Raw genomic sequence first — 14,569 nt, forward strand, 5'->3', positions numbered from 1 at the left:
CCCCAGAACAACAACTAAATGAAGTGGAAATAGGCAACCTTCCAGAAAAAAAATTCACAATAATGATAGTGAAGATGATCCAGGACCTCGGAAAAACAATGGAGGCAAAGATCAAGAAGATGCAAGAAATGTTTAACAAAGACCTAGAAGAATTAAAGAACAAACAAACAGAGATGACCAATACAATAACTGAAATGAAAACTACACTAGACGGAATCAATAGCAGAATAACTGAGGCAGAAGAATGGATAAGTGACCTGGAAGACAGAATGGTGCAATTCACTGCTGCAGAACAGAATAAAGAATGAAAAGAAATGAAGACAGCCTAAGAGACCTCTGGGACAACATTAAACGCAACAACATTCTCATTATAGGGGTCCCAGAAGAAGAGAAAGAGAAAGGCCCAGAGAAAATATTTGAAGAGATTATAGTCAAAAACTTCCCTAATATGGGAAAGGAAATAGCCACCCAAGTCCAGGAAGCACAGCAACTCCCATATAGGATAAACGCAAGGAGAAACATGCCAAGACACATAGTGATCAAATTGGCAAAAATTAAAGACAAAGAAAAATTACTGAAAGCAGCAAGGGGAAAATGACAAATAACATACAAGGGAACTCCCATAAGGTTAACAGCTGATTTTTCAGCAGAAACTCTACAAGCCAGAAGGGAGTGGCATGATATACTTAAAGTGATGAAAGGGAAGAACCTACAACCAAGATTACTCTACCCAGCAAGGATCTCATTCAGATTCAAAGGAGAAATCAAAAGCTTTACAGACAAGCAAAAGCTAAGAGAATTCAGCACCACCTAACCAGCTCTACAACAAATGCTAAAGGAACTTCTCTAAGTGGGAAACACAAGAGAAGAAAAGGACCTAAAAAGACAAACCCAAAACAATTAAGAAAATGGTAATAGGAACATACATATCAATAATTACCTTAAATGTGAATGGATTAAATGCTCCAACCAAAAGACACAGGCTCGCTGAATGGATACAAAAACATAACCCATATATATGCTGTCTACAAGAGACCCACTTCAGACCTAGGGACACATACAGACTGGAAGTGAGGGGATGGGAAAAGATATTCCACGCAAATGGAAATCAAAAGAAAAAAAAAAAAAAGAAAGCTGGAGTAGCTATACTCATATCAGATAAAATAGACTTTAAAATAAAGAATGTTACAAGAGACAAGGAAGGACACTACATAATGATCAAGGGATCAATTCAAGAAGAAGATATAACAATTATAAATATATATGCACCCAACATAGGAGCACCTCAATACGTAAGGAACTGCTGAGAGCTATAAAAGAGGAAATCGACAGTAATACAATAATAGTGGGGGACTTTAACACCTCACACCAATGGACAGATCATCCAAAATGCAAATAAATAAGGAAACAGAAGCTTTAAATGACACAATAGACCAGATAGATTTAATTGATATTTATAGGACATTCCATCCAAAAACAGCAGATTACACTTTCTTCTCGCGCATGGAACATTCTCCAGGATAGATCACATCTTGGCTCACAAATCAAGCCTCAGTAAATTTAAGAAAATTGAAATCATATCAAGCATCTTTTCTGACCACAACACTATGAGATTAGAAATGAATTACAGGAAAAAAAAAACATAAAAAACACAAACACATGGAGGTTAAACAGTACGATACTAAATAACCAAGAGATCACTGAAGAAATCAAAGAGGAAGTCAAAAAATACCTAGAGACAAATGACAATGAAAACACGACTATCCAAAACCTATGGGATGCAGCAAAAGCAGTTCTAAGAGGGAAGTTTATAGCTATACAAGCCCACCTCAAGAAACAAGAAAAATCTCAAACAATCTAACCTTACACCTAAAGGAACTAGAGAAAGAAGAACAAACAAAACCCAAAGTAAGCAGAAGGAAAGAACTCATCAAGATCAGAGCAGAAATAAATGAAATAGAAACAAAACAATAGCAAAGCTCAATAAAACTAAAAGCTGGTTCTTTGAAAAGATAAAGAAAATTGATAAACCATTAACCAGACTCATCAAGAAAAAGAGGGAGAGGACTCATAAATCAACAAAATTAGGAATTAAAAAGAAGTTAAAACAGACACCACAGAAATACAAAGCATCCTAAGAGACTACTACAAGCAACTCTATGCCAATAAAATGGACAACCTGGAAGAAATGGACAAATTCTTAGAAAGGTATAACCTTCCAAGACTGAACCAGGAAGAAATAGAAAATATGAACAGACCAATCACAAGTAATGAAATTGAAACTGTGATTAAAAATCGTCCAACAGACAAAAGTCCAGGACCAGATGGCTTCACAGGTGAATTCTATCAAGCATTTAGAGAAGAGCTAACACCCATCCTTCTCAAACTCTTCCAAAAAATTGCAGAGGAAGGAACACTCCCAAACTCATTCTACGAGGCCACCATCACCCTGATACCAAAACCAGACAAAGACGTCACAAAAAAAGAAAACTACAGGCCAATATCACTGATGAACATAGATGCAAAAATCCTCAACAAAATACTAGCAAACAGAATCCAACAGCACATTAAAAGGATCATATACCATGATCAAGTGGGATTCATCCCAGGGATGCAAGGATTGTTCAATATACGCAAATCAATACACCACATTAACAAATTGAAGAATAAAAACCATATGATCATCTCAATAGATGCAGAAAAAGCTTTTGACAAAATTCACCCATTTATGATTAAAAACTCTCCAGAAAGTGGGCATAGAGGGAACCTACCTCAACATAATAAAGGCCATGTATGACAAACCCACAGCAAACATCGTTCTCAATGGTGAAAAACTGAAAGCATTTCCTCTAAGATCAGGAACAAGAAAAGGATGTCCGCTCTTGCCACTATTATTCAACACAGTTTTGGAAGTCCTAGCCACGGCAATCAGAGAAGAAAAAGAAATAAAAGGAATACAAATTGGAAAAGAAGAAGTAAAACTGTCACTGTATGCAGATGACATGATACTATACATAGAGAATCCTAAAAATGCCACCAGAAAACTAGAGCTAATCAATGAATTCGGTAAAGTTGCAGGATACAAAATTAATGCACAGAAATCTCTTGCATTCCTATACACTAATGATGAAAAATCTGAAAGAGAAATTAAGGAAACACTCCCATTTACCACTGCAACAAAAAGAATAAAATACCTAGGAATAAACCTACCTAGGGAGACAAAAGACCTGTATGCAGAAAACTGTAAGACACTGATGAAAGAAATTAAAGATGTTACCAACAGATGGAGAGATATAACATGTTCTTGGATTGGAAGAATCAACATTGTGAAAATGACTCTACTACCCAAAGCAATCTACAGATTCAATGCAATCCTTATCAAATTACCAATGGCATTTTTTACGGAACTAGAACAAAAAATCTTAAAATTTGTATGGAGACACAAAAGACCCCGAATAGCCAAAGCAGTCTTGAGGGAAAAAAACAGAGCTGGAGGAATCAGACTCCCTGACTTCAGACTATACTATAAAGCTACAGTAATCAAGACAATATGGTACTGGCACAAAAACAGAAACATAGATCAATGGAACAAGATAGATAGCTCAGAGATAAACCCACGCACCCATGGTCAACTAATCTATGACAAAGGAGGCAAGGATATACAATGGAGAAAAGACAGTCTCTTCAATAAGTGGTGCTGGGAAAACTAGACAGCTCATGTAAAAGAATGAAATTAGAGCATTCCCTAACACCATACACAAAAGTAACTCAAAATGGATTCGAGGGCTTCCCTGGTGGCACAGTGGTTGAGAGTCCACCTGCTGATGCAGGGGACATGGAGCAGCTAGGCCCGTGAGCCATGGCCACTGAGCCTCCATGTCCGGAGCCTGTGCTCCGCAATGGGAGAGGCCACAATAGTGAGAGGCCTGTGTACCGCAAAAAAAAAAAAAAAAAAAAAAAAATGGATTCAAGACCTAAATGTAAGACTGGACACTATAAAACTCTTAGAGGAAAACATAGGAAGTACACTCTTTGACATAAATCACAGCAAGATCTTTTTTGATCCACCTCCTAGAGTAAAAACAAAAATAAACAAATGGGACCTAATGAAACTTATAAGCTTTTGCACAGCAAAGGAAACCATAAACAAGATAAAAAGACAACCCTCAGAATGGGAGAAAATATTTGCAAACGAATCAACAGACAAAGGATTAATCTCTAAAATATATAAACAGCTCACGCAGCTCAATATTAAAGAAACAACCCAATCAAAGAATGGGCAGAAGACCTAAATAGACATTTCTCCAAAGAAGACATACAGATGGCCAAGAGGCACATGAAAAGCTGCTCAGCATCACTAATTATTAGAGAAATGCAAATCAAAACTACAATGAGGTATCACCTCACACTAGTGAGAATAGGCATCGTCAGAAAATCTACAAACAACGAATGCTGGAGAGGGTGTGGAGAAAAGGGAACCCTCTTGCACTGTTGGTGGGAATGTAAATTGATACAGCCACTATGGAGAACAGTATGGAGGTTCCTTAAAAAACTAAAAATAGAATTACCATATGACCCAGCAATCCCACCACTGGGCATATACCCAGAGAAAACCATAATTCAAAAAGACACATGCACCCCAATGTTCATTGCAGCACTATTTACAATAGCCAGGTCATGGAAGCAACCTAAATGCCCATCGACAGACGAATGGATAAAGAAGTTGTGGTACATATATATAATGGAATATTACTCAGCCATAAAAAGGAACAAAATTGAGTCATTTGTTGATACGTGGATGGATCTAGAGACTGTCATACTGAGTGAAGTAAGTCAGAGAAAAACAAATATCGTATATTAATTCATGTATGTGGAATCTAGAAAAATGGTACAGATGAACTGGTTTGCAGGGCAGAAGTTGAGGCACAGATGTAGAGAACAAACGTATGGACACCAAGGGGGGAAAACTGGAGGGGGGTGGGGATGGTGGTGTGTGTGCTGAATTGGGCAATTGGGATTGACATGTATACACTGATGTGTATAACACTGATGACTAATAAGAACCTGCTGTATAAAAAAAAAATTAAAAAATATAATAACACCAGTCCAGCTGGTTCCATATATTTCAGTGACTCGAATCCCTCACCCTGGCCTCGGCCTTCAATTTCCAAATGCATTCACTTTGATTACCTAAGCTTGTCTTCTCTTGGTGTCATTGATACTGGTAGGCAGTGAAATTAGCTTTTTCCGACTCTAGGTATTTCTTCCATTTCCTCTTGAGTATTGTAGTTTCTTTCTTTCCCTTTTCTGAGTCTTGGGTCAAGTGTGCCAGATGACAACATGACAAAAGTTCAGTGACAAAAGCCATGGGAACAGGTAGAAGCAGCTGAACAGGAGGATGTGGCAAAGGAGTGGAGGAGCTTGTCGTGCTTCATTTTTCATAATGTCACACCGGACCTGAGTCTAAAGCCTGGAACTTGGCTTCACATTCCAAGTTCCAATTCTGGCTCTGTGCTCACTGGAAGAGTGATATTGACAGGTTCTTAACCCTTTTGAGGCTCAGTTTCCCCATTTGTAAAATAGAGATAACAAGAAAGTCTAACCTCATAGGGTTATTAACTAAGCTCGTGTAAAATACACAGCACAGTGCCTGCCACCTGATAGGTGCTCAGTAAATATGTGTTCCCACGCCATCATTCAGTTCTTGTAACTGCTCAATCAATGGTAGTTATTATTAGGCTCATTACTTGGGAACACCTGCCTATAATTTTTTATTTTATATTCATTATATCATTTATTTAACAGTTTTTATTTTCTGAAAAAGAACATCTTCCCAACATTTGGTGTTTTTAGAAGTGTCAATCTTCACTGTCCTTTTTTCCTTCACTGTCCTTTTCACAGATGCATGATTTTCTTTTGATATTGACTGATTTTTGTATTATTTCCATTTAATTTTCATCACGTCTATCATTTCAAATCCAGGATCCTCATGGAAGATCTTCAGAAAGTGCTGGAAAAGGGAAGCAGTTTGCCAACCCAGAGAAGTCGAAGATCCGTCTCTGGATATAATTATGAAGTTTATCACTCCTTAGAAGAAGTATGTAATCAAAGGACCTTATGTTGCTTTTTTTTTTTTTTTTTACAAGTGCAGCTTTATCATTTAAGTCTCAGGATTGGGAGAGAAGCATAAGGACAGAGGCAGAGGCTATATGAAGAATACGTACAGCTCTTACGTTGCCCAGGCACCTCAGTTCTCTTCCATTAAGCCTTTTACACTATATAGGTAGCAGCAAAATTTTAATTTCACCTGCTTTATCCAACCCACCCCTACAATGGACAGGGGAAGTTCAATGGAGAGTGCAGTAAAGCTGCTATACAGTCGCCCCTTAGTATTCGAAGGGCATTGGGTCCAGGACCCCCTACAGATACCAAAATCATGGATACTCAAGTCCCTTGTGTACAATGGCGTAGTACAGTCAGCCCTTGGTATCCAATGGTTCTGCATCCCCAGATGTGGAGGGCTGACTGTAATTACGGTTATAAACACCCTAATTAAAAAATGCATGGACGGTAGAGCTAGCCAGACTTTGAGGGCAATGGTTTGGTTGAGGGGTAGAGTGAACTTTGATGTTTGCCCCATACCCTCTGCATATTTGAGACCTCCCCAAAACCAAGCTTCATTTGTGGCACCTCAGGGTCTGTTAGCTTGCTGTTATTGACTGTATCTGAGAAATACAAGGACCCATCCCCACTGCCACTACTGTACATCTGAGCAACAACTAGTTATTCTTCAAATCTCAGTTTAAGCAAGAAGAGAGCTGTTTCTGCTACCCCAGATGGGGTCAGAACTCCCTCCTCTCAACCCCCAGAGCACTACTTGCACCCATAGTACATGGATGTGATACCTATCATAGTTGTTGGTTATGTTATTGTATGATTATTTGATTAATGCCTTTCTCTCCTAATAAGCTGAAAGGGCCATGGGCACAAGCCATTGCTTTCTTGTTCACCACTGTATCTGCAGGGCAAGCAAAGAGAGACTTCCAAATAGATAGCTGTTGACAGAATGACTTAAATAGATGAGTACATACATTTTTTCATTCTTCCCCTGAATTGAGCACAGGAATGCCAGTCATAGAACAAATGAGATCCTGTTATATTCTTAAGAGAATTTTTGGTTCTCTTGATAACAACTTTCCTTTCAAAATTATTTCTACATATTTCCTGTTTTTAACATACTTTTTAGAAGCATGAAGTTACCAGCAATGGAAAGGATTTAGATAACTTGACATATTAGATATGTCAAGTTAAGATTAGACATTTAGATAACTTGACATACTTGCTATTAACGTGCACTAGAAAAAAAAGTCAAAATTTAAAAATATATTAATATAGATATGTAAATGTATGTGTGTTTGTGTATCCTGCTCATTAGATTAAATAGGGATAGAAAGAAAGGAAAATCTGTTTTTTGGTTTTTTTTTTAGAACAGACTCTTTCACATCATGGAACAGAGGGACACTTTTCTGTGATTTCCTTACTCCTTTATTGGGCTTCAAGTCAGAAATGTCACCCATCTTTCTAAGTGCCTTCTTTATCCATCTCAAATATAACTTTCCCCGATGACAGATAAATGTGTGTGAATGGATCAATGCAAATGTATCGCTATTACTTGGGAAATTATTCAGAGTATGCCCTCCAATGTGAGGCTGGGTAGAATAAACCTTAAATGCAAAAAGATAATGCCTTTTTCTTAGCACCTTCTGTTCAGTGGCAAATTGCCATATAGAGGACTTTAATAAACACTTTCAAATAGTAGGGATGGTTTTCCTGAATCTGCTTTCTTTCTTTTCCTCTAAATGTTGGGGGCAAATGGAAATAAATTTGGATTTCTCAAAAAGGACCCAGAACACATTGATTAGTTTTCTGTAAAATTCTGCCATTAAGATGTTAATGACAAAGAGCAGTAGAAGGTATGCTTTAAAAGGGGAACAATATAAAGACATAAAACAACTATTCATAAAAGCAGAAAATAAAATGTAATTTTGTGTCCTGAAGAAAATTAAAACAATAAAATTGGTTTATCCTTCAATCTTATGCTCCACATATGCTTCTTTGAGTTCCTAACCCACTGTTGTCTTTTCGTTCTCTTTTGTTTACTAAAAGCTCCATGATTGTGAGAGTCTGACGTGGTTTTCATTTACTTGCTTTTAGATTCAGAATTGGATGCATCATTTGAATAAAACTCATTCAGGCCTCATTCACATGTTCTCTATTGGAAAATCATATGAGGGAAGATCTCTTTTTGTTTTAAAGGTAAAAATAAGAAATTAGTAACTAAATATTTACTAAACATTCGTCGTTTTCAGCTTTGACTTATGGGGAAAAGAAACGAAATGGCATTTCATCGTGTCTCATATTTAACCTCATCTGGTAATTTAAGAAAAAATTTCCCCCCTTAGGTTTTTGAGCCATATTTAATTTTTGCCATTGAGTATTCCAAAGAATACTGTTTCTAAAACAGTATTTATGCACTTCAAAAATAATGACCAACATTATTTGTGAGTTGGTGCTGCTTACAATGAACCAGTGCAAAACTACAGAAATGTGTAAGAAGGTATACGTCATTCCCAGCCCTTGAGCCTGCGTTCTCTTTCAGCCACTGAGCCATCTCTTCTCTGCCAAAGATCTAAAAAGATTTCCCTGCATCACTGTCTCTACTTCCTCAGCAACCATTCAGACCTTGACTCCCTGGCCTTTGCCCTCACAACACCTCTAAAACATCTGTGATGACCCCTACTTGGTTCTCCTCTCGTCTCAGACCATCCCCTCAGGTCTCCTCCAATGGCTCCTCTCCCCTTGTTCTTTCCTTACATGCTGGTGGCCCCAGGATTCCCTCCTCAGCTGTGCTCTCCCTCTCCCCACCCTGCCTGGATGGGCACATCCACCCCATGGTTTCAACAGTCATTCCAGACTTTTCTGTTCAGTGGAGTCTGCTCCCTGGTACTTAGTGGACGTTCATAGCTCATTGCCACCTTGCCATCATCATCTCGATACTCACCAAAGCACCTCAGACTCAGGATGGCAGTGCCGTGCTCCGGTCAGGAAACATGAACCATCCTGAATTCCTCTCCTTTATTCTCATCACTTATTTAAATCTAACATGAAGAACTGACAATTCTTTCTTCTAACTTTTGGATTTGTCAAAACCTCTTTTCTTGGCCTCACTGCTATTGCCCTAGCTTGTTTCTGGATCTGTTCTCCCTGGACTATTGCAGTCACAGCAGCCTCAGGACTGAACTTCCCTGTGAGTCCCCATCCTCTACCCTCTCGTCCATCTACACACACACACCTCCCATGGAATACAGGATGAAGCCTTATCTCTGTTACTTAGTATCCAGGAATTTCATGTGTCTTCTGCCTCTGTGTCCAGCTTCATCTGCCATTCTTTCCTCATACCCCAGAAGCAGCTGCTCAAACACGGTGCGCTCAGATTCTCTTCCAAGCTTGAGATGCCTTCTTCCATTTGCCTGCCGGGCAAGCTTCAAGTCTTGCTCAACTCTTCAAGGGCTCCTCTTTTGCTCCACAGGGAAATGAGACATAGCCCCCGAGTTGCCAAAGTAACTTACATATATTCACATTATAATGATTAATTGCTCGTGTGTCTGCCCTCCCCTACTACCGTATAAATTCCTTGTCTTCTCATCTCTGAATCTCCAAGGCCAAGCACTGTGTCTGACATTAAAAAGGATTTCCTAAAGCATTAGTTGAGTGAATTAATGAATGAATGAAAACTAGATCCCCTATCATGTCAAAAGCCATCAACTGATAACTGGGTTAGAAACCGTATTATAAATGAAATTGATATAATAGGATAATAAAGAAAAGTCTGTCACTTGACTCTACAAATCATTTTGTGTTTCCCTTTTGTATTGTAATAAAATTTGACTTTCTCTACATATAAGGCATAGCTATTTCTTTAATAGATATTGCTTGGGAATACGTCTGATTCCCTGCATGGGGAAGGCAGTGGAGAGAAACAGGGCAAGGATGAGGGAGAGGGAGGGAAAAAATTAGCTTCTTACTTAAGTCACATATTATATGAAAATGGAGAAGAAAGCCTATTTAAGCAATTGCATTTTCCTTGTGTATTTTCTACTTCTCTGATTCGTAATTAAGACAATAAATTTATTCTTTCTGCATAAACAAGCCTGGACTTCTGAAATCGATAGGAAATCTGTCTTTTTTATGGGTTACTTAATGAACCCAACTCTAGTGAAGTATTATGCTGAAACCATATTAAATTATGCTGGTCAGTCAATCCAAAAATAAAAGACTGCATTGGTTACTGTGAATACTCTTGTTTTCAGCTGGGCAGAAGATCACGAGCTTACAAAAGAGCTGTCTGGATAGACTGCGGTATTCATGCAAGAGAATGGATTGGTCCTGCCTTTTGTCAGTGGTTTGTAAAAGAAGTAAGTTAAACCCTTTACAGAGTGTCCATTCTCACTAGCCAGTGTTTTTATTCTGCTCAAGGAACAAAACTGGGAATGTGAAGCCAGCGATATCTGATGGAATGACAGTAACACCGTGATTTTGTGGGTTTCTTCTATGTTTATGAAGGCCTCTCAAAACCCTGGCTCTGTTTATCTTCAGCTCTGCCCTTGGAGGTGGGAATTACCAACCCTCATTAAAGAGAAAGGACCTGAGATTCAGAGCGTTTATGAATTCGTGACAAATTAGGAACCAACCATAGTAGCTGATATATAGCAAAAGGCTACAAATCCAATTTATGGTGTTCCAGACAGTTTCTCGTGTGATATTCTCTTGTCTTCTCCATCAAAATGATCTCATGTATGCTACAGCAATAAAGAGATGAGCAAGTGACTGCATTTTGCCCTCCTGCTATGGATCTGTGATTTAGACACCAAAGACCTTTAGCATCTGTGCATTTAACATTCTCTGTTTCAGTACTTTTCAGTGACTCTAATGGTTGATGATTCATGGTGATTTCTCATTTTCTGAAGGCTTCATTTAAGTCATAAGCCCTCTAAGGCTAGTGTATTGAGGGGGTTCTTATCCCAAGAGTGGGCCAACCTCATGGATGAACATCTTCATATGTTCTGATATTTTTCTACTGTCAAGAATGCAATGACTTTCATGGTTTTTTATAACCTTTACTTCTTAGTATTTTTTTTTTTTTTTTTTTGCGGTACGCGGGCCTCTCACTGCTGTGGCCTCTCCCGTTGCGGAGCACAGGCTCCAGACGCACAGGCTCAGCTGCCACGGCTCACAGGCCCAGCCGCTCCGCGGCATGTGGGATCTTCCCGGACCGGGGCACGAACCCACGTCCCCCGCATCGGCAGGCGGACTCTAAACCACTGTGCCACCTGGGAAGCCCACTTCTTAGTATTTTTTTTTAAAGACTCCTAAAAAAAGCCAACGACTAGTACTGGTAATAACAGTGAAGAAGTCTAAGGGAAGGAAGGTTCTTAGCCAGAAAAAAACCCCTACAAATTACTCATAGAAAACCATTAAGGATACAAAAGATATTTAAATATTTCAGTTATATTTCACTATGTTTTATGGGAAAATTATGTGACCTAGTAAGGTTTATTATTTTGAAGGCTCTCCTAGTCTTAGAAAATATGCCCCACAAATATCAATACTGGGGGGCTTCCCTGGTGGTGCAGTGGTTGAGAGTCCACCTGCCAATGCAGGGGACACGGGTTCAAGTCCTGGTCTGGGAAGATCCCACATGCCGCGGAGCAACTAAGCCCGTGCGCCACAGCTACTGAGCCTACGCTCCAGAGCCTGAGAACCACAACTACTGAGGCTACGAGCCACAACTACTGAAGTCCGCGCACCTAGAGCCCGTGCTCCACAACAAGAGAAGCCACCGCAACGAGAAGCCCGCGCAACCGCAACAAAGAGTAGCCCCCACTCTCCACAACTAGAGAAAGCCTGCGTGCAGCAACAAAGACCCAATGCAACCAAAAATAAATAAATATAGTTTTTAAAAAGTCAATACTGTATTAATTTGTAAAATCTGCCTCTCTACCACAACCAAACCCACAAAAGTATTCTTAATTTTATAATGTAATAATAAAATTTTCAAACTATTCCCACTCAGCACATTGAGCAATTCATATTCTCTTAAAATACCATTTCATCCCGGTAGGATAAATGCAAAAGCTAACAAATTGTTAACTCTACCACCTTGCATTAAATATCCATTGTATACATACAACATATTGTCTGCTGTCTTGAGTTTCAAAAGGAAAAGGGGCAAAATGGTTAAGAATAGAACATCTATTGTTTATAGTCTATGGTCCAGTGTATTATTGTAGAACATAAGAATGTATCTCCCAAACATTTTACCTCACCCCCACATGTGCAACTTCTTTATAACACCTAAATTTACTTTATTTGTTCATGTGGTAATTGTCTCTCTCTTCCTATACTAATGCCAAAGGCAGAAACTCTATTTATCTTGTTCATTGCCAAATCCCCAGTACCTAGAACAACACTTGGCACTTAATAGTGCTTCAGTTATTTGTGAATGAATGGGAGTGTGAGAATCCAGTGGTTATGATATGGAAAGATTTCTGGGAGATTACTTACAGTTCATCTCCTAAGGATATGGTACCACTTGGACTTTTGCAGTGCACAATCTGTACAGCCATACACAGCAGCCCTAGAACCCAAGCTAAATTTCCAAGGAAGAGGAGGACACAGTGTAACCACAGAAAAAGGAACAGGCATGTATGGTGACTATCAGTTGAGGGTAGTTCATTTTGGAGCAAGAGCAAGAAGCATCAATTAAGATTAGGCTCCAGGGAATTCCCTGGTGGCGCAGTGGTTAAGAATCCACCTGCCAAGGCAGGGGACATGGGTTCGAGTGCTGGTTCAGGAAGATCCCACATGCCACAGAGCAGCTAAGCCCACGTGCCACAACTACTGAGCCCGCATGCCACAACTACTGAAGCCCGTGCGCCTAGAGCCCATGCTCTTCAACAAGAGAAGCCACCACAATGAGAAGCCCATGCACCACAACGAAGAGTAGCCCTCGCTCACTGCAACTAGAGAAAGCCCGCACACATCAGTGAAGACCCAACGCAGCCAAAAAATTTCTTTAAAAATTAAAAAAAACTTAAAAAAGAATAGGCTCCATTTCACCAAAGCTGAGTGAGGAAAGGCTTCTCCTCCCTCCTGCACCAAGCCAACTTCAAGCACACAGATGAGTCTATTTCTGGGCCTCTGCTACCCTTTCCATACCTCTCTTACTCTTGCTGTTTATGGCTGTCACTTACCCCTCCATTTAATCAGGAACATTTCCCATCTGAGTCAGGGAAGCAACAGAAGTGGAAAAAAAGGAGGCCTACGGGTCACTGGTTCCAGTGTCCTTGTGGAAGCAATGGGGCTGCCACATGATAGCAATGACTGGTGATAGCATCACAGGCTTGTAAGAAACGTTCTCATCTTGGCTTGAAGCCCCTGTTCCCATAGAATGGCGGTGTTGGGGCCAGAGGGAATGGGGACTTCAAAGATTTAGGTAACCTTAAGTCTGCCCAGCATTGAAGCATCATATCTTATACACTAAGTCCCTGGTTAAATCCTGCCATCCACAGATGGCAGGGGGTGTCTGGTCCAAGAGGGGCTCCAGGCAGTGTCCCTTCCAGAGGTCACCTCCCCTCCACCACCAAAATCCCAAGACAGGCTCCCAGGCTCTCAACTCCTCTAATTTCCATGGCACCTCTGGGGGCACCAGGGAATCTCAAGGCTCTTTCTCCCAGGAGACCCTAAGAGGCTATGTCAAGCCCTCTCTTGGCTGACACACACCACACTGCTGATTGTCTCCTTCTGCCTTTGCCCCTCGTTGGCACATGAGACCTCTCAGAAAGACACGTGGTGAACAAGGACCCAGGTTCCCTTTTCTTACATGTTTTACTCCAATCTGGCAGTCTTTTCTACCATCTCTTGATTTCCCTGGAATTTCAACCCCCAAAGAAGGGGATGGTGTCAGAAGCCAAAATTTTGGCTTCTTTCCTTTGTTTTCTCTCTCTCTTGGTGTTTTCCCCCAAATTCAACAACTTAAAACAACAAACATCTATTACTTGATAGTTTCTGTGGGTCAGCAATCCAAGCACAGCTTAGCTGGGTGCCTCTGGCTAAGGGTCTCTCACAAGGCACAGTCAAGGTGTCAGCTGGAGCTTTGGCCATCTCAAGGCTTGTATGGGGGATCTGTTTCTGAGCTCACTCATGTGGCTGCTGGCAGCCTCAGGTCCCCCAGGGCTGTAAGCCAGAGACATCAGTTCCTTGCCACGTGGGCATCGCCATAGGACAGCTCACAACCCAGTACCTGGCTGCCGTCAGAGCAGATGAGAGGGAGAGAGCGTGAACAGGCCCAAGATGGAAACCACAGTCTCTTTGTAACCTAATTTCAGAAGTGACATCCCCCCATCACTTTTGCCATATTCTGTCCATTAGAAATGAGTCACTAGGTCCAGACTGTATTCAAGGGGAGGGCATTACACAAGAGCATGAATGCCAAGAAGTGGGAATCACT

The 14,569-nt window shown here is 40.3% G+C and overlaps 1 protein-coding gene across 2 annotated transcripts in view; it reads left to right on the forward strand.

Moving 5' to 3' along the window:
* Positions 1-14,569, forward strand: part of CPA6 (carboxypeptidase A6) — a 267,852-nt gene that overhangs the window by 184,536 nt on the left and 68,747 nt on the right. For both annotated transcript variants that reach the window (XM_027127949.1, XM_027127948.1), the window contains exons 4-6: positions 5,983-6,097; positions 8,215-8,316; positions 10,371-10,475. In XM_027127949.1, coding sequence (XP_026983750.1) covers positions 5,983-6,097; positions 8,215-8,316; positions 10,371-10,475 — 322 coding nt within the window. The remainder of the gene's footprint in view (positions 1-5,982; positions 6,098-8,214; positions 8,317-10,370; positions 10,476-14,569) is intronic.

Source organism: Aethalodelphis obliquidens, unplaced genomic scaffold, assembly GCF_003676395.1.
Source record: "Aethalodelphis obliquidens isolate GAN/ISIS:26980383/991018 unplaced genomic scaffold, ASM367639v1 scaffold33, whole genome shotgun sequence".
NCBI lineage: Eukaryota > Metazoa > Chordata > Mammalia > Artiodactyla > Delphinidae > Aethalodelphis > Aethalodelphis obliquidens.